This window comes from Hyperoodon ampullatus (assembly GCF_949752795.1).
Source record: "Hyperoodon ampullatus genome assembly, chromosome: 2".
NCBI classification, from domain to species: Eukaryota; Metazoa; Chordata; class Mammalia; order Artiodactyla; family Ziphiidae; genus Hyperoodon; species Hyperoodon ampullatus.
The window spans coordinates 38,694,444-38,716,619 of record NC_136915.1 but is presented as its reverse complement, the minus strand read 5'-3'; the positions used below and the strand labels follow the sequence as shown (position 1 = coordinate 38,716,619).

At 40.4% G+C, this 22,176-nt stretch overlaps 1 protein-coding gene across 1 annotated transcript in view; it reads left to right on the top strand.

Moving 5' to 3' along the window:
* Window positions 1-362: 362 nt before the first annotated feature.
* TESK2 (testis associated actin remodelling kinase 2) overlaps window positions 363-22,176 on the top strand; it is a gene marked incomplete at both ends in the record, with an annotated part of 103,879 nt that continues 82,065 nt past the window's right edge. The window contains one exon of the mRNA XM_079698581.1: window positions 363-584. Coding sequence (XP_079554707.1) covers window positions 363-584 — 222 coding nt within the window. The remainder of the gene's footprint in view (window positions 585-22,176) is intronic.

Below are 22,176 nucleotides of genomic sequence, written 5' to 3'. Positions count from 1 at the left end.
ACATAATAATCCTTATATCATGGATTATTTGAGAATCAAATGACATGACATATGCATAACTCTTATAGTATGTTTCCTAGATAATAGGTACTCAACGAATAACAGATATATCACCGCTTTTCAAAGGTAAAAGCATAAAGTGTTTTTTAGATCTGAAAATCAGGAGCTAGAATATGAAAGAGGAAATATTTTTACATTGATAGTGTACTGTATGCCTGTATTTATTATTCATTAATGGTTTTAATGAAATATCATTTTAATCTCTTATTTAGTGACAAGCCAGAAGAGAAGTAAAACTCAACAGAAATTTACTATGTGTGGAATTCATTCCTAAAAGAAGAAAAAAAGTGATTATTGAGACTATGGATCGGAGCAAACGGAATTCAATTGCAGGATTTCCTCCGCGTGTGGAACGTCTTGAAGATTTTGAAGGAGGTGGTGGAGGGGACGGGAACATGACCCAGGGGGGAAGAGTTTGGCCCTCTTCATATCGAGCTCTTATAAGTGCCTTTTCCAGACTGACGCGTTTAGATGACTTCACCTGTGAAAAAATAGGGTCTGGCTTCTTCTCTGAAGTGTTCAAGGTGAGTGATGCATCAGTTTTTCTCATATTGTCTTGTTGATGGTCAGTTTCACTGCAGAGTTGACAGTTGTGTTTAATTAAGACGTAGGCTTTGCCTTGTCAGGGTGCTGTGGATCTTCAGCAGTGTTACAAACTGTCCTCTTGAGCTATCTATTAACTTGTAAGATATTTTATTTTATTATTATTTATTTATTTATTTATTTTTTAAAAAATTATTATTTATTTATTTTTGGCTGCATTGGGTCTTTGTTGCTGCGTGTGGGCTCTCTCCAGTTGTGGTGAGTGGGGGCTACTCTTCGTTGTGGTGCGTGGGCTTCTCATCGCGGTGGCCTCTCCTGTTGTGGAGCATGGGCTCTAGGTGCGTGGGCTTCAGTAGTTGTGGCACATGGGCTTAGTTGCTCCACTGCATGTGGGATCCTCCCGGACCGGAGCACGAACCCGTGTCCCCTGCATCGGCAGGCGGACTCTCAACCACTGCGCCACCAGGGAAGCCCTAAGATATTTTATTTATTTTAATTATAAAAATACTACATGCTGATCAAAAATTAAAATAATATAGGAGCCTCTTCCACTCCCCCAGAATTCTTCATCATCCCAAATGGAAACTTTGTACCCATTAAAAAATAACTCCCTCCACTACCCTTAGCCCTGTTAATGTCTGTTCTGCCTTCTGTCTCTATGAATATGTTTGTTCTAGGTATCTCATATTAATGGAGTTATACAATATTTGTCCTTTTATGCCTGGCTTATTTCACTGAGCATAATGTCCTCAAGATTCATCCCTGTTGAAGCATATATCAGAATTTCGTTTCTTTGGAATTCTCTGGCAGTCCAGTGATTAGGACTTGGTGCTGTCACTGCCGGGGCTCTGGTTTGATCCCTGGTCCGGGAATTAAGATCCTGCAAGCCACACGGCAGGGCAAAAAAAAAAAAGAATTTCTTTTTTTTTTTTTGCAGTACGCGGGCCTCTCACTGTAGTGGCCTCTCCCGTTGCGGAGCACAGGCTCCGGACGCGCACGGGCCCAGCCGCTCTGCGGCATGTGGGATCCTCCCAGACCGGGGCACGAACCCGTGTCCTATGCATCGGCAGGCGGACTCTCAACCACTGTGCCACCAGGGAAGCCCAAGAATTTCTTTTTATATCTGAATAATATCCCATTGTATGTATGTACCACATTTTCTTTATCCATTCATCTGCTGATGGACGTTTGGGTTGTTTCCTCCTTTTGATTATTGTAAATAATGCTGCTATGAACACTGATGTACAAGTAACTGAGTCCCTGCTTTCAGTTCTTTTGGGTATTTACCTATAAGTGAAACTGATGGGTCATATAGTAATTCTATGTTTAGCTTTTTAAAGAAATTGTGGTAAAATACACATAACATAAAATTCACTATCTTAACCATTTTTTTTTTTTTTTTTTTTTTGCCTCTCACTGTTGTGGCCTCTCCTGTTGCGGGGCACATGCTCCGGACGTGCAGGCTCAGCGGCCATGGCTCACGGGCCCAGCCGCTCCGCGGCATGTGGGATCTTCCCGGACTGGGGCACGAACCTGTGTCCCCTGCATCGGCAGGCGGACTCTCAACCACTGCGCGACCAGGGAAGCCCTCTTAACCATTTTTAAGTGTACAGTTTTAAGTATATTCACATTGCTGTGCAACCAATCTTCAGAACTTTTTCATCTTGCAAAACTGAAACTCTGTACCTACTAAATAATTCTTCCCTTCCCTCTCTCCGCAGCTCCTGGCAACAACCATTCTACTTTCTGTTTCTATGAGTTTGACTACTCTAGATACCCTATATAAATGAAATCATGTAGTTTTTGTCTTTTTGTGATTACCTTATTTCACTTAGTCTGTTTTACTTTTTAAGGAACCACCATACTATTTTCTGTAGAGTTGTACCATTTTACATTCCCACCAGCAACGTACAACAGTTCTCATTTCTCCATATTCTTACTAATGCTTGTTCTTTCTTTCTTTATTTTCTTTCTTTCTTTCTTTTTCTTTCTTTCTTTCTTTCTTTCTTTCTTTCTTTCTTTCTTTCTTTCTTTTCTTTCTTTCTTTCTTTTCTTTCTTTCTTTCTTAGCAATTCTGGTGGGTATGGAGTGATATCTCATGTGGCTTTGATTTGCATTTCTCTAACGACTAGTGATGTTGAGCATCTGCATTGGCCTTTTGCGTATCTTCTTTGGAAAAATATCTATTCAAGTCTTTTGTCCTTCTTTTTTTTTTTTTTTTTTTTTTGCGGTACGCAGGCCTCCCACCGCTGTGGCCTCTCCCATTCCAGAGCACAGGCTCTGGACGCGCAGGCCCAGTGGCCACGGCCTATGGGCCCAGCCGCTCCGCGGCACGCGGAATCCTCCCAGACCGTGGCACAAACCCACGCCCCCTGCATTGGCAGGCAGACTCCCAACCACTGCGCCACTAGGGAAGCCTTTTTTGTCCATTTTTGAGTTCGATTTTATTTGTATGTAAGGGTCATATCCTTTATCAGATATATGATTTGAAAATATTTTCTCCTATTCTGTGGGTTGTCTTTTTACTCTCTTATAGTGTCCTTTGATGCACACAAGTTTTTAATTCTGATTATGTCTAGTTTACCTAGTTTTTCTTTTGTTGCCTGTGCTTTTGGTGTCATGCCCCAAAGTAACTTCCAAATCCAATATCATGATTTTCCCCAATGATTTCTTCTAAGAGTTTTATAGTTTTAGCTCTTACATTTATGTCTTTGATCCATTTAATTTTTGTATGTGGTGAAAGGAAAGGTCTAACTTCATTCATTCAATGGTGCTGAGTTTTCCCAGCACCATTTGTTGAAAAAAACTGTTCTTTCCCCATTGAATGGTCTTGGCACCCTGTTGAAAATCAATTGATCATATGTGCTAGTGTTGATAATGCTTTTATTTTATTTTATTTAAAAAATATTTATTTAGGGACTTCCCTGGTGGCACAGTGTTTAAGAATCCGCCTGCCAATGCAGGGGACACGGGTTCGATCCCTGGTCCGGGAAGATCCCACATGCCACAGAGCAACTAAGCTCATGCGCCACAACTGCTGAGCCTACGCTCTAGAGCCTGCGAGCCACAACTACTGAGCCCATGTGCCACAACTACTGAAGCCCACACACCTAGAGCCCATGCTCTGCAACAAGAGAAGCCACCACAATGAGAAGCCTGTGCACCACAACGAAGAGTAGCCCCCGCTTGCCGCAACCAGAGAAAAGCCCACACACACAATGAAGACCCAACGCAGCCAAAAATAAAATAAAAAAAAAATAAAATAAATAAAAAATAAAATAAATAAAAAATAAAATAAATTTATTTTTAAAAAAGTCATTGCCATACCCAAGGTCATCTAGGTTTTCTTCTGTGTTATCTTCTAGGAGTTTTACAGTTTTGCATTTTATGTTTAGGTCTGTGATCCATTTTTTTTTTTTTTTGTGGTACGTGGGCCTCTCACTGTTGTGGCCTCTCTCGTTGTGGAGCACAGGCTCCGGAAGCCCAGACTCAGTGGCCATGGCTCACGGGCCCAACCGCTCCACGGCATGTGGGATCCTCCCAGACCAGGGCTCGAACCAGTGTCCCCTGCATCGGCAGGCGGACGCTCAACCACTGCGCCACCAGGGAAGCCCCTGTGATCCATTTTGAGTTAATTTTTATGAAGGTGTAAAGTCTATGTCTAGATTCATTTTTTTTGCATGTGAATCTCTAGTTCTTCCAGCCCCATTTCCTGAAAAGACTATTTTTGCTCCATTTTATTGCCTTTGCTTCTTTGTCAAAGATTAATTGACTGTATTTATGTGGATTTCTGGGCTCTCTATTCTATTCCATTCATCTGTTTGTTTATTCTTTCATCAATACAACAAAGTTTTGATTACTGTAGCTTTATAATATGTTTTGAGGTCAAGTATTTGTTCTTCTTTAACACTGAGTTGGCTATTCTGGGTTTTTTGCCTCTCTATATACACTTCAGAATCAGTTTGTTGATATATACAAGATAACTTGCTGGGATTTGGGGATTGCATTGAGTCTATAGATTAAATTGGGAAAAACTGACATTTTGACAATATTGAGTCTTATCCATGAACATGGAATACCTCTCCAAGTATGTAGTTCTTCTTTGTTATCTTTCATCAGAGTTTTGTAGTTTTCTTCATACAGATCTTGTACATATTTTGTTAGATTTACACCTAAATATTTTATTTTGGGGGTTGCTGATGTAAATAGTAATTTGTAATTTTAAATTCTACTTATTCATTGCTGGTATATAGGAATGTAATTGGGCTTTTTTGTACTAACCTTGTATCTTGCAATCTTACTATAATTGCTTATTAGTTTCAGGAGGTTTTTAAAAAATTAATTAATTAATTAATTAATTTGGCTGCCTCAGGTCTTAGTTGTGGCATGTGGGATCTTCGTTGTGGCATGTGGAATCTTTCGTTGCAGCACACAGGCTTCTCTCTAGTTATGGTGCTCAGGCTACAGAGAACACAGGCTCAGTAGTTGTGGTGCGCGGGCTTAGGTGTCCCACGGCATGTGGAATCTTAGTTCCCTGACCAGGGATCAAACCTGTGTCCTCTGCATTGGAAGGTGGATTCTTAACCACTGGACCACCAGGGAAGTCCCTATGTGCTCTCATCATTTCTAGGGTAATTTGGTTTGATTTCCTTTTTTTTTTTAAACATCTTTATTGGAGTATAATTGCTTTACAATGGTGTGTTACTTTCTGCTTTATAACAAAGTGAATCAGCTATACATATACGTATATCCCCATATCTCCTCCCTCTAGTGTCTCCCTCCCACCCTGATTTCCTTTTTAATCTAAGAATTATACAAAACGAGATTTTAAAATTTTCACAGAGTAAGTTTTCTTTTGGTAATTGTTTGATATTTAATTTCTAATTTTAGTGCATCATGATCAGAGAAAATGGCTTATATGAAGTCTGCCTTTGGAGTATAATTTAGATTTTGTTCTGGTGTAATGCATGATCAGATTTTTTTGAATGCTGCAAATGTGTTTGAAACAAATATGAATTTCTATTTGTTTGCATAAAGTTCTATATATCTCTGTTAGATTAAGCTTTTGTATTGTGTTATTCAGACGTTATATGGCCTTCTTTATTTTAGTCTAATCTATTTCTTTGAAAAAGTTCTATTAATAGTTCCTAATGTGTTTATAGATTTCTCCTGGTGTTTCTCTCAGCGTGTTATTTGTTTACAGGCCATTTTGTGAAGTAGATGTTAATAGAAATTCATTATTATTATTGGATTGTATGCTATAGATGGATTGTATATTTTATAAATGCTAGTTTTTAATTTTTATCCCACCTTATGCTTTTAGCTTTGATTTCTACTTTATCTGATATCAATATTGTGTACCTTCTTCCTCACTGTATGCATTTGTCTGTTGTTTTGGTTATTATTTTCCCAGTATGTCTTTTTCCATTTCTATTTTTATTGTCTGTGATAGTACATTTTTAATGTGTGTTCTGTGAAACAGTTTTATATTTAGTTTTTTTGATCCAAAATTAAATTTGCCCATAAAGAGAGAGATTGTAATCTGTTTACATTTATTGTGATTACTTCTGTCTTTATACTGAGTAAACTCTTAAATGGTAATTTAATGAGTATAGAATTTAGGACAGTAGTTATTTTCCTCAGCACTTTGAAATTACTCTTCCCCTTTTTCTTCGTCTTTTTGTAGTTCACCTCTATTGTTGCTAATAAGTTAATTCTTAGTCTGGTTGTTACCCTTTTTATTTTTCACTTCTTTATGTATAAAGACTATGGTTTCTTTTTTCTTTTTTTTTTTCTTTTTGGCTGCAGTGGGTCTTCATTACTGCACACGGGCTTTCTCTAGTTGTGGCAAGTGGGGCCTACTCTTTGTTGTAGTGCGCGGGCTTCTCACTGAAGTGGCTTCTCTTGTTGCGGAGTATGGGCACTAGGCACACAGGCCTCAGTAGTCATGGCACATGGGCTCAGTAGTTGTGGCTCACGGACTCTAGAGCACAGGCTCAGTAGTTGTGGCACACGGGCTTAGTTGCTCCATGGCATGTGGGATCTTCCTGGACAAGGGATCGAACCTGTGTCCCCTGCATCGGCAGGCGGATTTTTAACCACTGCGCCACCAGGGAAGTCCCAGGGATTTTTTTTTTTTAATCTCTTCTTATCTCTGTGCACTGCTGTATCCTCAGTGTCTAGAATTCTACTTGGCACATAGTACCCATTTTTCTACAAGGTTATTTTTCTTGTATCTTACTGATTTGTGGGACTCCTTTATATCTGTGCTATGAATTATAGATATTTTCCAAGATTGTAGTGCTTTTTAAGCTAGTTTTTAACAATTCTGCAATGTAGAAATAGTTCATTTTGTTTTTTACTGTCTTGACTTCTGTTTCTTTTATTATTTAGAAAGGCTGTCTGCACTCCTTTGTTATAAATAACATAATTTTTTTCGAATCACTTTTATGGTATTACTACTTATGTTTAAATATTTGATCCATCTGGAATTTATTTATTTTTTATATATTTATTTTTTTTGCGGTACACGGGCCTCTCACTGTTGTGGCCTCTCCCGTTGCGGAGCACAGGCTCTGGACGCGCAGGCTCCAGATGCGCAGGCTCAGCGGCCATGGCACACGGGCTCAGCGGCCATGGCACACGGGCTCAGCGGCCATGGCTCACGGGCCCAGCCGCTCCGCAGCATGTGGGATCCTCCTGGACTGGGGCACGAACCCGTGTCCCCTGCATCGGCAGACGGACTATCAACCACTGTGCCACCAGGGAAGCCCCTGGAATTTATTTTTTAAGATGTGTACTCAGTTCTACCAGCAACATTTAGTTTATCTCAGTATTTAATATTTTTCTCACTGACTGGAAATGTTACCTTTATTCTATACTGAATTTTCTTAAGTATTTTGGTCTTTTTCTAGACTTTATTCTATTGCATTGAACTGTCTATTCATATACCAGCATTGCAGCTTTATTTTAATATCTGGTTAGTCTAGTTCTCCATCATTATTATTCCTTTTCAGAATTTTCTTGGCATTTCTTCCTTTTTTTTTTTTTTTGCGGTACGTGGGCCCCTCACTGTTGTGGCCTCTCCTGTTGCGGAGCACAGGCTCCGGATGCGCAGGCTCAGCGGCCATGGCTCATGGGCCCATCCGCTCCGCGGCATGTGGGATCCTCCCGGACCGGGGCACGAACCCGTGTCCCCTGCATCGGCAGGCGTACTCTCAACCACTGTGCCACCAGGGAAGCCCTCTTCCTTATTTTTAATGTGAGTTTTAGAATGAATTTGCCACTTTCTAAAAATATACTATTGCCATTTTTATTGAGATTTGAGTAAATTTATAGATTAATTTACAGAGAATTATTATCTTTATGATATTGAGTCTTTTTATATAACCACATGGCATGCCTTTTCATCTGTTCAATATTTTGTGTCCCTTTGTAGACATTAAAAAGTCAAAAAAATCTTCCACATTTCTTGTGATGTTTAGTATTAGTTTTTTCTTTTTTCTGTTGCAGTTGTAATTGAGAACTCTACTTCCATTATATCTTTTTTTGTGTGTTTGTGTGGTATGCAGGCCTCTCACTGCTGTGGCCTCTCCCATTGCGGAGCACAGGCTCCGGACGCGCAGGCTCAGTGGCCATGGCTCACGGGCCTAGCCGCTCCACTGCATGTGGGATCTTCCCGGACTGGGGCACGAACCCGTGTCCCCTGCATTGGCGGGCGGACTCTCAACCACTGTGCCACCAGGGAAGCCCAACTTCCATTATATCTTATGTTTGTTGTTTGCATATGAGGACTATTAATTTTTACATATTAATTTTTGGTGCATCTAGTATGCTGAGTTTTTCAATGTTTGCAATAGATTTTCAGTTGATTCACTTTGATTTTCCAGACATACAGTCATATCTGTGAATGATGATAAATTTATTTCCCATTTTTATATCTCACTTATCTTTTTCCCAATAAATAGCATTGATTAATACTTCCTAAAATGTTAAATAATAGTGATATTTGACATCTTTGTGTTGTTCCTGACTTTAATGGAAATACTTGTAGTGTTTCCTAATTAAACATGATATGGTTTTGGGGCTGAAGTAGATATCTCTTTTTCTATTGGATCTTCAAAATCTTAACATAAAATCTCCTGTTTTGTGAATAATTATTTTTATGCAGTATGGATGTGGAATTTTTACCATATGTCTTTTCAAAGCCTGTAGTATGATTGTTAATTTTATGTGTCAACTTGACTGGGTCAGGGGGTGCCTAGATATATGGTCAAATTTTATTCTGGGTGTGTCTGTGAGAGAAAATTTTGGATAAGATTATCATTTGATCAGTAGCCTGAGTAAAGCAGATTGCCCTCCCTAATGTGGGTTACTGTCATCCAATCATTTGAAGGCCCATGTAGAACAGAAAGGCTGACCTTCCTATCATTAGAGGGAACTCTTCCCTGACTACTTTAGCTGGGATATCTGTATTTCCTGCCTTCCTTTGGATTGGAACTGAAATATTGGCTCTTCTTGGGCCTTGAGCCTGCCAGCTTTTGGACTGGAACTTATACCACTGGCTCTCCTCGTTCTCAGGCCTTCAGACTTAGACTGAAATTACCAGTGGCTTTCCTGGGTCTCCAGCTCACTGACTGGAGCTCTTGAGACTTCTCAGTCTATAACTGTGTGAGCCAATTCCTTATAATAAATCTCTTTGTCTCTGTATGTATCCTGTTTGTTCTGTTTCTCTGAAGAACTCTGATACATATGGTGATACATGTATTTTTCTCTTTTGCTCTCTTAGTAAAGTGAATTATATTAGTAGGTAGCCTAACAGTGAGTTATCTTTGCATTCCTGGTGTATTATTCTTTAATGAGTTGCTAACTTCTTTTTTTTTTCTTTAATTATTTTCTTTATTTATTTTTGGCTGCGTTGGGTCTTTGCTGCTGTGCGTGGGCCCTAACTAGCTGCAGCAAGCGGAGCCACTCCTTGCCGTGGTGCACGGGCCTCTCACTGCAGTGGCCTCTGTCATTGCGGTGCAGTGGCTCCAGGTGTGTGGGCTTCAGCAGTTGTGGCACGCAGGCTCTAGAGCACAGGCTCAGCAGTTGTGGCGTACGGGCTTAGTTGCTCCGCAGCACGTGGGATCTTCCTGGACCAGGGATCGAACCTGTGTCCCCTGCATTGGCAGGTAGATTCTTACCCACTGCGCCACCAGGGAAGCCCCATTGTGTTTATTTTTAAGGTTCATGATGAATTTAGCTAGTTTGGTCTCTTAGGAAATAATTAAGACTTATGAACTAGGGCAGTGGTTCTCAACTGGGGTCAGTTTTGCCCTCCTAAGAGATATTTTGCAATGTCTGGAGATATTTTTGGTTGTCATAACTGGGCAGGGGGTGCTACTGGCATCTAGTGGGTAGAGGCCAGTGATGCCATTAACATTCTACAATGCACAGGATAGCCCTCCACAACAAAGAATTGTCTGGCCCAAAATGTTAATAGTGCTGAGGCTATAAATCCCTGGCCTAAAAGCACTAAAAAGATGAAAGTATAACATCTGTTACTGAATTTAGGAAAAATTTACTTTTAGAAACAAAACAGTTTGGTTATACATTTAAAACCATTTGTGAGCTTCAAAGAGTTTCCTTTGATTGTTAATCTTTTCTTTTTCACGTTTTTAAAAACTATAAAACAGATTGGGGTAATTTCATTGTTTCTAGGAAAATGACTTAGAATATTTTGGATGTTAGTGAAACCTATTTAGGGAAGAACTGAGGTATGTGTAAGAAGAGGTGACATGAGTGTTTGTATGTACATTTGTAAAGTAAGGGAAAAGAATGTAAAACCAAATGGCACAATGGCCCTAATCTCTTACCTTCTGGTAAGTGGAAAATCTATTCACCTTTAGTGTAGCAGTGGCTGACAACCTGTTCAGTGTTTTAAATTAAGAGTGCTTCTGGTAGGATACAGTAGAAGGCTCTTAATTTCTTTTTTCTTTAATTAATTAATTAATTTCTTTATTTTTTTGGCTGTGTTGGGTCTTTGTTTCTACGCGCGGGCTTTCTTTTTGGTTGTGGCGAGCGGGGGCTACTCTTTGTTGCAGTGTGCGGGCTCTTATTTTGGTGGCTTCTCTTGTGGAGCACAGGCTCTAGGTGTGCGGGCTTTCAGTAGTTGTGGCACACGGGCTTCAGTAGTTGTGGCTCGCGGGCTCTAGAGCACAGGCTGAGTAGCTGTGGCGCATGGGCTTTGTTGCTCCACGGCATGTTGGGATCTTCCTGGACCAGGGCTCTAACCCGTGTCCCCTGCATTGGCAGGCGGATTCTCAACCACTGCTCCACCAGGGAAGCCCTTAATTTCTTTTTATACTAGTCCTTCTTTTGTTTGGGAATATAATTGGAAGGAGGATTTCTAGGAAGATGACTTTTCCAGTCTCTTGAGATAACTAAAGTACCCCATGAGATACTAAAACACAGAATTATTTTAGTATGTATTGTGAAACCTATAAAACCTGGAATCCCATTCTAGAACAAAGTATCAATGTGATTTCTTTTCTTTTTAATAAGACCTTTACTGAGAGATAATTCATATACTGTAAAATTCTCCTTTTTTAAATACATAATTCAGTGGTTTTTAGTATATTTACAAGGTTGTACATCCCTCACCACTGTCTAATTTAAAAATATTTTTATCATCCTAAACAGAAATCCTGTACTTATTAATAGTCACTGCCCATTCCTCCCTTCCCGCATCTCCAGGCAACCACTAGTATTCTACTTCATGTCTCTATAGACTTGCTTCTTCTGGACGTTTCATATAAATGGAATCATACAATATGTGACCCTTATGACTGACTTCTTTTACTTAGCATAATGTTTTTAACACTGATCCATGTTACAGCACGTATCACTATTTCATTCCTTTTTATGGCCCAGTAATATTACAATGTATGGGTAATAGCACATTTTGTTTATATAGTCATTTGTTGATAGACATTTGGATTGTTCCCATCTTTTGGTTATTGTGAATAGTGCAGCTATGAATATTTGTGTACAAGTATTTGAGTACTTGTTTTCAATTATTTTGAGTATATACCTAGAAGTGGAATTACTGGGTCATATAGTAATTCCATTTTACTTTTTGAGGTACTACCAGACTATTCTCCACTGTGGCTGTTTCATTTTACATTTTACTAGCAATGTATAAGGGTTCCGGTTTCTGTAAAACTCACCAAAATTTGTTATTCTATCTCTTTATTATTTAAAATTTTTTTATTATTATAACTACCCTAGTGCATATGAAGTAGTATCTCGTGGGTTTTTTTTTTAGATAATAATTGATTTACAATATTATATTAGTTTCAGGTATACAACATAGTGATTCAAAAGTTTTATAGATTATACTCCATGTATAGTTATTATAAAAATTGACTATATTCCCTGTGCTGTACAATATATCCTTGTAACTTATTTTGTTTGTTTGTTTGTTTGTTTTGTGGTACGCGGGCCTCTCACTGTTGTGGCCTCTCCCGTTGCGGAGCACAGGCTCCGGACGCGCAGGCTCAGCGGCCATGGCTCACGGGCCCAGCTGCTCCGCGGCATGTGGGATCCTCCTGGACCGGGGCACGAACCCGTGTCCCCTGCATTGGCAGGCAGACTCTCAGCCGCTGCACCACCAGGGAAGCCCTTGTAACTTATTTTTATACATAGTAGGTTGTACCTCTTAATCTCCTACCCCTATATTGCCCCTTTCCCTTTCTCCATTGGTAACCACTAGTTTGTTCTCTATATCTGTGTTTGTTTCTTCTTTGTTATATTCACTAGTTTTATTTTTTTTAGATTCCACATACAAGTGATAACACATAGTATTTGTCTTTTTCTGTCTGACTTATTTCACTAAGCGTGATATCCTCCAGGTTTATCCATGTTGTTGCAGATGGTAAATTTCATTGTTTTTTATGGCTGAGTAGTAATCCATTGTATATATATATATACCACATCTTCTTTATCCATTTGTCTGTTGATGGACACAGGTTGCTTCCATATCTTGGCTATTGTAAATAATGCTGCTGTGAACATGGGAGTGCATGTATTCTTTCGAATTAGTGTTATCCTTTTCTTTGGATATATACCCAGGAGTGGAATTGCTGGATCTCATAGTAGTTCTATTTTTAGTTTTTTGAGGAACCTCCATGCTGTTTTCCACAGTGGCTGTACCAGTTTACATTCCCTCCAACAGCATACAAGGGTTCCCTTTTCTCCATTTCCTCGCCAACACTTGTTATTTGTGATCTTTTTGGTGACAGCCGTTCTGACAAGTGTGAGGTGATATGTCTTTGTGGTTTTAATTTTCACTTCCCTGATGGTTAGTGATGTTGAGCATCTTTTCATGTGCCTGTTGGCCACATTATGTCTTCTTTGGAAAAATGTCTATTCAGGTTTTCTGTCCATTTTTATTATGTTTTTTATTTTTTATTTTTATAAATTTATTTATTTTTGGCTGTGTTCGGTCTTCGTTGCTGCGCATGGGCTTTCTCTAGTTGTGGCGAGTGGGGGCTGCTCTGTTGTGCGCAGGCTTCTCATTGCAGGGGCTTCTCTTATTGCAGAGCACGGGCTCTAGGCACGCGGGCTTCAGTAGTTGTGGCACGTGGGTTCAGTAGCTGTGGCTCATGGGCTCTAGAGCACAGGCTCAGTAGTTGTGGCACATGGGCTTAATTGCTCTGCGGCATGTGGGATCTTCCTGGACCAGGGTTTGAACCCGTGTCCCCTGCATTGGCAGGCGGATTCTTAACCGCTGCGCCACCAGGGAAGTCCCTCTGTCCATTTTCAAATCGGGTATTTTTTTTTTATGTTGAGTTGTATGAGCTGTTTACAAATTTTGTATATTAACCCCTTATCAGTCATGTCATTTGCAAATATTTTCTCATTCAGTAGGTTGTCTTCTTTTTTTGGCTGCATTGGAGGTCTTCATTGCTGCATGCAGCCTTTCTGTAGTTGCAGTGAGCGGGGGCTACTCTTCATTGTGTGCAGGCTTCTCATTGCCGTGGCTTCTCTTTGTTGTGGAGCACGGACTCTAAGCGTGCGGGCTTCAGCAGTTGTGGCACGTGGGCTCAGTAGTTGTGGCTCGTGGGCTCAGTAGTTGCGGCTCGTGGGCTCTAGAGCGCAGGCTCAGTAGTTGTGGCACATGAGCCCAGTTGCTCCACAGCATGTGGTATCTTCCCGGCACAGGGCTTGAACCCGTGTCCCCTTTATTGGCAGGCGGATTCTTAACCACTGTGCCACCAGGGAAATCCTTTCCCTGTTTATCTATTTTATATATAGTAGTTTGTATCTGCTAATCCCAAACTCCTAATTTATCCCTCCTCCACTAAGTGAAGTGACTTACTTCACTTAGTATGATAATCTCTAGGTTCATCCATGTTGCTGCAAATGGCATAATTTTATTCCTTTTTATGGCTGAATAGTATTCCATTGTGTTTGTTTGTGTGTGTGTGTGTACATATATATACCACATCTTCTTTATCCGTTCATCTGTTGATGGACATTTAGGTTGCTTCCATGTCTTGGCTATTGTAAAATGGTGCTACTATGAACATTGGGATGCATGTATCTTTTCGAATTAGAGTTTTCTCCATATATATGCTCAGGAGTGGGACTGCAGGATCATATGGCAACTCTATTTTTGTTTTTTTAAGGAACCCCCATACTGTTTTCCTTAGTGGCTGTAACAATTTACATTCCCACCCACAATGTAGGAGGGTTCCCTTTTCTCCAAGCTCTCTCCAGCATTTGTTATTTGTAGACTTTTGGATGATGGCCATTCTGACTGGTGTGAGTTGATATCTCATTGTAGTTTTGACTTGCATTGGGCTCCATAGTTGTGTCTCACGGACTCTAGAGCGCAGGCTCAGTAGTTGTGGTGCACAGGCTTAGTTGCTCCGTGGTGTGTGAGATCTTCCCGGACCAGGGCTCGAACCCGTGTCCCCTGCATTGGCAAGAAGATTCTTAACCACTGTGCTACCAAGGAAGTCCCCTGCCCTTTTTTTTTTTTTTTTTTGCAGTACGCGGGCCTCTCACTGTTATGGCCTCTCCCGTTGCGGAGCACAGGCTCTGGACGTGCAGGCTCAGCGGCCATGGCTCAGGGGCCCAGCCGCTCCGCAGCATGTGGGATCTTCTCGGACCGGGGCACGAACCTGTGTCCCCTGCATCGGCAGGCGGACTCTCAACCACTGCGCCACCAGGGAAGCCCCTCCCCTGCCCATTTTTAAGTTGGGTTGTTTTTGTTGAGTCGTAGGAGTTCTTTATGTAGTGTCCTTTGATGCAGAAAAGTTCTTAATTTTGTTGAGATTCAATTTTTAGTTTTCCTTTTGTTGCCTGTGCTTTTGATGTCATATCCATGAAATTGTTGCCAAATTCAATGTCATGAAGATTTTCCCTAATGTTTTCTTCTAAGAATTCTGTAGTTTTAGCTCTTAAGTTTTGGTGCTATTGTAAATGGAATTGTCTTTTTTTCTTTTCTTTTCTTTCTCTCTGTCTTTCTTCCTTCCTCCCTCCCTCCCTTCCTTCCTTCCTGGGTCTTAAAAAAAGGAATATTTTATTAAAACAAAAGTGACTACAATGAAAGGGGTTTTAAAAAGAAAACTAAGAAAGTGGTGTTTTGCTTGGGAGGATTCTTATACTTATGCAATGAGGACTCTTTCTGTAACTTCAACAGTGGAAATGTTGGAAGGATGCAGTGGCTGAGATCAAACCAAGAATGCCAATGTCAGGCGAAAGCCAGTTGGTGTCTTCCAAAGTGACAGAAGGAGATACTATAGGAAAAAACACAGGCAGAGCTGCAATCTTTTTGCCTCCTCTAGAAGAGAACTTTATGTGCTGTAAGGAGAATGCTCTAGCTACACTGCATTCTAAGGATAGGACTTTGTTTCTAGCAGTTTTTAAAAAATATTTATTTATTTATTTGGCTGCGCCAGGTCTAAGCTGCGGCACGTGGGATCTTCATTGCCACATGCGGGATCTTTAGTTGTGGCATGTAGGCTCTTTTAGTTGCAGCATACGGGCTCTTAGTTGTGGCATGTGGGATCTGGTTCCCTGTTCAGGGATCGAACCCAGGCCCCTGGCATTGGGAGTGTGGTGTCTTAACCACTGGACCACCAGGGAAGTCCCTCTAGCAGTTTTGTTGTCAGGGGAATTGTTTTCTTAATTTCGTTTTCAGCTTGCTTATTGCTAGTGTAGAATACAATTGATTTTTATGTATTTATCTTGTATCCTGTAACCTGGCTGAACTCTTCTATTAGTTCTAATAGTTTTTGTAGTGTGGATTTTTTTTTTTAGAGCTTTCTATGTACAAGATCATGTTGCCTGATCAATATGAATCTTGATTGCATAGGTGATCTCTTGAGAATCAATCCCCAAACATACATTCCTTTAGAAGATTAATTGAATTTCTTTGGAATCAGCTTTTCTTGTTAACTAATACAGTTAAAATGTGTCTTCTCATATAACAAGGAGTATGGCTCCTTGTTTTTAAGCCCACCACATCAAATACTTTGTCATTTTGGAACCAGATTATATTCTAAAGGCGTTATTGGTAATGATGTCAGTCTTGAGAGAATGGTACTCATAGTACTGATTTGATCATCCCCCCCAAAGCCTTGTTTGTCTTACTACTCTTGGGGAGATTTTCTCCTCTCCTGTATCTGGACCCTTGCAGTCTGAGCTAAATGCCCATATTCTGTGTCTTCATAGAAACCTATGTTACCTTATATTCTTTTGACATCATCTGTTTAAAGTGTCTTGTCATCCCACTTAGCTTTAAGCTCCATGAGAACAGGGACCATGTCCTATTTACCTTCATTTCTCCAGGATATAGCACTGTGCCTAGAATAGACTAGGCATTCATTCATCCATCTATCCATCCATTCATTCCTTCAGTATATTGTGGTCTTTCTAAATACCAGGCACTCTGAAAAGTGCTGAGATACAGTGATGATTAAAACTTGTTAATCCTTGTTAAGACCTTGTGGAAATTATAATCTAATGGTAAGCAGTTACATTAAGTAATTACAAGGGTAATTGCCACATAAAGGGAAGCATAGTATATTATTTATTGTTGCATAACAAGTTTATCACCAATGCAGTGGTTTAAAAGAACACATATTATTATATCTGTTTCTGTAGTTCAAGAGTCCAGGTATGACTTAACTGGGTGCCCTGCCTCAGAGTCTCACAAAGCTGCAATCAAGGTGTCAGCTGGGGTGGCCATTTTACATGAGGCTCAAATGGGGAAGGATCTGCTGCTAAGCCTGCGTGGTGGTTGGCAGCATTCAATTCCTGGCATGCTGCTGAATTGAGGGCTTCTGGTCCTTGCTGTGTTTCCTTATCCATATGGCGGCTTGATTCTTCAAAGGCAGCAAACAAGAGAGTCTCCAAGCAAGATGTGGGTTACAGTCTTATGTAACATCATTATATTTAGGTTGCAGTTAATTCTTTAATGTCCCCGCGTCCCCTGCATCGGCAGGCAACCTCCCAACCACTGCGCCACCAGGGAAGCCCCTTCTTTAATGTTTTAATTTACATTAAAGTCACTTTTCCCATATTGAATTTGTGAGGAGTAAGTCACTGATCCTGCCCAGGGTCAAGGGGCCAGAATCACATAATGGCATGACACCAGGAGGCGGGGATTATAGAGTCCAACCTAGAGTCTTTCGCCACATACAGATTGCAGTGGGGCTACAAAAAAGCCATACGCTTAATTTGAAGAGGGATGATGGTCTTCTTGAAAAAGTGAAGTTTAAGTTGAGACCTGAAGGGTGAGTAGGAACTAGCCAAGTGAAGAAATAGGTTGGAGATGAGCATTTCTAGGAGAAGGGGAACAGTCTATTCCTAGGCCAGTGAATGGAGTCTGAGGTGCAGTTGAGAATTTGAGAGGAGTCCAGAATGGCTAGAGCAGAAGGTCAATGGGACATTGGTAAGAGATGTAAGCAGAGGTTTATTGTTGAGGACCTCATCATCTGTAGAGGTCCTAAAAGGTAAGGATTTTGGACTTTATCTTAAGAAACTTGCTTTTATTCAAGGGTGTAATATGTTCTGATGTGCATTATAAAAAATTACTGGCTACAAATATCAAATGAATTGGAGAGGGTAAGAATAGATTCAGTTTGGCAATGGTCCAGGTGAAAGATGTAATGTGTAACTTGTGGTGGAGGTGTTGTGTGGTAGCAATGGGGGTGGAGAAGAATGAAATGATTTGAAATACTAGACGTGCTTTTTAATTTACCAATTTAAGTATGCTTGTAAAAAAAATGGAGAGATATTTAGAAGGTATTGTCTGTAGCATTTGGTGAATGATTGGATGTGATGGTGAGAGGAAGGAGAAATCAAAGATGATTTCAAGGGACTTCCCTGGTGGTGAAGTGGTTAAGAATCTTCCTGCCAATGCAGGGGACATGTGTTCGAGCCCTGGTCTGGGAAGATCCCACATGCCACAGAGCAACTAAGCTCATGCGCCACAACTACTGAGCCCGCATGCCACAAGTACTGAAGCCTGCGCACCTAGAGCCTGTGCTCCACAACAAGGGAAGCCACCTCAATGAGAAGCCTGCGCACCGCAACGAAGGGTAGTCCCCGCTCGCCGCAACTAGAGAAAGCCTGTGCACAGCAACGAAGAACCAATGCAGCCCAAAATAAATTAAATTAAAAAAAAAAAGAGAGATGATTTCAAGTATGAGCCCTGAAGGAGGAGCACATTTAATGATTTTAAATTTGGGTTGGTATGAGGTGCTTATGAGATCTATATGTGGAAATGATCCATACGCAGTTTCTTTCTTTCTTTTTTTTTTTTTTCAGTACGCGGGCCTCTCTCTGTTGTGGCCTCTCCCGTTGCGGAGCACAGGCTCCAGACGCGCAGGCTTAGCGGCCATAGCTCATGGGCCTAGCCGCTCCGCGGTATGTGGGATCTTCCCGGACCGGGGCATGAACCCGTGTCCCCTGCATCGGCAGGCGGACTCTCAACCACTGCGCCACCAGGGGAGCCCTCTTTTTTTTTTTTTTTTTTTTAATATTTATTTGGCTGCATCGGGTCTTAGTTGCGGCATGTGGGATCTTTGTTGCAGCATGCTGCGCCTTTAGTTGCACCATGCGGGCTTTTCTCTAGTTGTGGCGCATGGGCTCCAGAGCGTGCGGGCTCATTAGTTGAGGCATGAGGGCTGTCTAGTTGTGGCACGTGGGCTCTAGAGCCTGTGGGCTTAGTTGCCCCATGGCATGTGGGATCTTAGTTCCCCAACCAGGGATCAAACCCGCATCCCCTGCATTGGAAGGCGGATTCTTAACCACTGGACCACCAGGAAGTCCCAATAAGCAGTTTCTTATAGAGCTCAGAGAATAGATCTTGTTTGGAAATGTAAATTTAAGAGCAATTTACATACAGTAGCTGAAGCCATGGATATGAATGAGATTATACAGAGGGCTTGGGACCAAGCATTGAGGAACTCCAACATTTAAGGATTGTGTAGAGGAAGGAAGAGCTGGCAAAGGAGTCTAAATAGGACTAACAACAGAGGTAAGAGAAGCAGTGTGTGTATGTGTGTATCTGTGTGTTAGAATGAGTGGAAGAGTGAGACTTGAAGAAATTCACACCTAAGATGAACACAAAGTTTTGTTCATTTCACTGTACCCTGTATAACAATGCCCAACTTGTAGTGTTGGAAGGATCAAATGAAATATGTAGATCACCTTGTACAATGCCTAGTCCATCAAGCAAATAGTAGCTCTTAAAATTTTTGATATTGTTATTTTCTCTATTTCAGTTTTACACAACAGTTCAAATTTGATCTTAGGTCAGCCCACTATTTTTTATTTTATTTTACTAAAAATTTTTTATTGAAGTATAGTTGATTTACAGTGTTGTGTTAGTTTCAGGTATACAGCAAAGTGATTCAGTTATACATACATACATATTTTTTTCAGATTCTTTACCATTATAGGTTATTACAAGATATTGAATATAGTTCCCCATGCTATATAGTAGGTCCTTGTTGTTTATCTGTTTTATATATAGCAGTGTATATCTGTAGTTTGTTAATCCAAAACTCCTAATTTATCCCTCCCCCACCCTCCTTTCCCTTTGGTAACCATATGATTGTTTTCTGTGTCTGTGAGTCTGTTACTGTTTTGTAAAATAAGTTGATTTGTATCATTTTTTTAAAGATTCCACAAGTAAGTGTTATAGTATGATACTTGTTTTTCTCTGACTTGCTTTACTTAGTATGATAATCTCCAGGTCCATCCATGTGGCTGCAAATGGCATTATTTCATTCTTTTTTATCAGCCTACTACTTTTTAAATGTGATTTCAGTTTTGAAGGTTATATGAAATCAGATGCCTTCTTTTCTTACCATTAGTATCATATTTTTCATAACATGAATGAGTGTTCCCTTCTTTACGCCTCCTATATACCGTGTACAGACTTTATCAGAGCAACGATACATTTTTGTTTACATGTTTGCCTTTCTCTGTTAGATCAAAACTCCCTATGTTTTTCATGTCTGTATGTTTAGCACAGACTGCCACATAGAGGGCACTCACTAAATATTGGTTGCATGAGAAAAAAAGAATATATATACATTATAAGAATACATTAAGAGGCAAAGTAGCTGAGAGACTGGAGCTAGACTGCCTTGGTTTGAATCTTGGCTCTACCACTTATAAACTTTCTGATCTTGGGCAAGTTACTTGACTTTTGTGCCTTGGTTTCCTCATTTGAAAAATGGAGATAATAATAGTGGTGTTGTTGAGAAGATATAATGAACTAGTATATATGAAGTACTTAGAATAATGTCTAGCACATAATACACCCTATATAAGGGCTAGTTACTATTTCTATTATATATAGTTAAGATCTGTCGAGTTCTTTGTGATAAGTACTGTGTTAAGAACTCATACACATTATCTTTTAAAATGACTACAACAATCCTATAAGTAGTTAGACTTCCATTATATAAATGAGGAAACTGAGGTTAAAAATATTTAGCATCTTGGGCTTCCCTGGTGGTGCAGTGGTTGAGAGTCCGCCTGCCGATGCAAGGGACACGGGTTCGTGCCCCAGTCCGGGAGGATCCCACATGCTGCAGAGCGGCTGGGCCCGTGAGCCATGGCCGCTGAGCCTGCACGTCCGGAGCCTGTGCTCCGCAATGGGAGAGGCCACAACAGTGAGACGCCTGCTTTCCGCAAAAAAAAAAAAAAAAAAAAAATTTAGCATCTTGCCAAATATATTACAACAAGTAAATGGAACAACTAGGATTTGAATTCCTATCTACCTAATTGATGAATGGACTATTGTATCTAATTTTGATTTGGTATACAAGAAATAGATTATTTATTAACTTTTATGTATTTATGATATATTTCTGGACTATGATAGCATATATAATAAGAGTTTCTTATAGAGTTCAACCTGATTAAATTCATGTGGCAAGTACAATATATAACAAGGTATAAAAGATAAGACAGGGCTTCCCTGGTGGTGCAGTGGTTAAGAATCTGCCTACCAATGCAGGGGACACGGGTTCGAGCCCTGGTCTGGGAAGATCCCACATGCTGCAGAGCAGCTAAGCCTGTGAGACACAACTACTGAGCCTGAGAGCCACAACTACTGAAGCCCACGCGCCTAGAGCCTGTGCTCTGCAACAAGAGAAGCCACCCACTGAGAAGCCCACGGACCGCAACAAAGAGTAGCCCCCGCTTGCAGCAACTAGAGAAAAGCCTGTGGGCAGCAACAAAGACCCAACGCAGCCAAAAATTAAAAAATAAATAAATTAAAAAAAAAAAGATAAGACAAAGGCTTAGGTTCCCACTTTCTCTCCTTGGTATATTTTCTGAAATTGACAGCACTGTATCTAGAAATGCTAAGCCATAAGATTAGTAAACTTATAAACAAGAAGAGCCAGATATATCTGCTGTCTGCTTGGTACTGAAAAACAGATTTTTTCACATTCATGGTTGTACATTTATTATTTAGTGCACATGGAGTTTGTCATGCAAACTTTAAATCTGTAGGGTGAACAGTTGTATATGGAAAGTAAAGGAAACATTTTAGTATGTGAATGTTATTTTGTTCTGGGATGTTTTATTTTTGTGCTTGGGAATGTAAAGGTTTTGTGTTCTCTGGTAGCCTTGTCTGCTTTGTCTGAAAAGTAAGATACTGGATCTCAATATTGCTAGTGTTGCTGCTCTGGTGTCAGTGCCCCAAGTGACTATAATTTTTTATCCTCTCAAACTATAACTTGTGAAATTTGTATGAGAGTGAATCTTCTCTTTTAAATGTTGCAATCTGAATCTACAAGTACTTAAGGATTTTTCTCAGATTGTCTATATTTTATCCCTTTTTTTGGCCATGCCACATGGCTTGTGGGATCTCAGTTCCCCGACCAGCAATTGAACCCATGCCACAGCAGAGAAAGTCCGGAATCCTATCCACTAAGCTACCAGGGAACTCCCAGATTGTTTGTATTTTATTTCATGGTTGTGTTTGTGCTTCTCTATATGCCTTTCTGAGACCTCACTGTAAACAGTGTTTTCATCAGTACTGCATGTGAC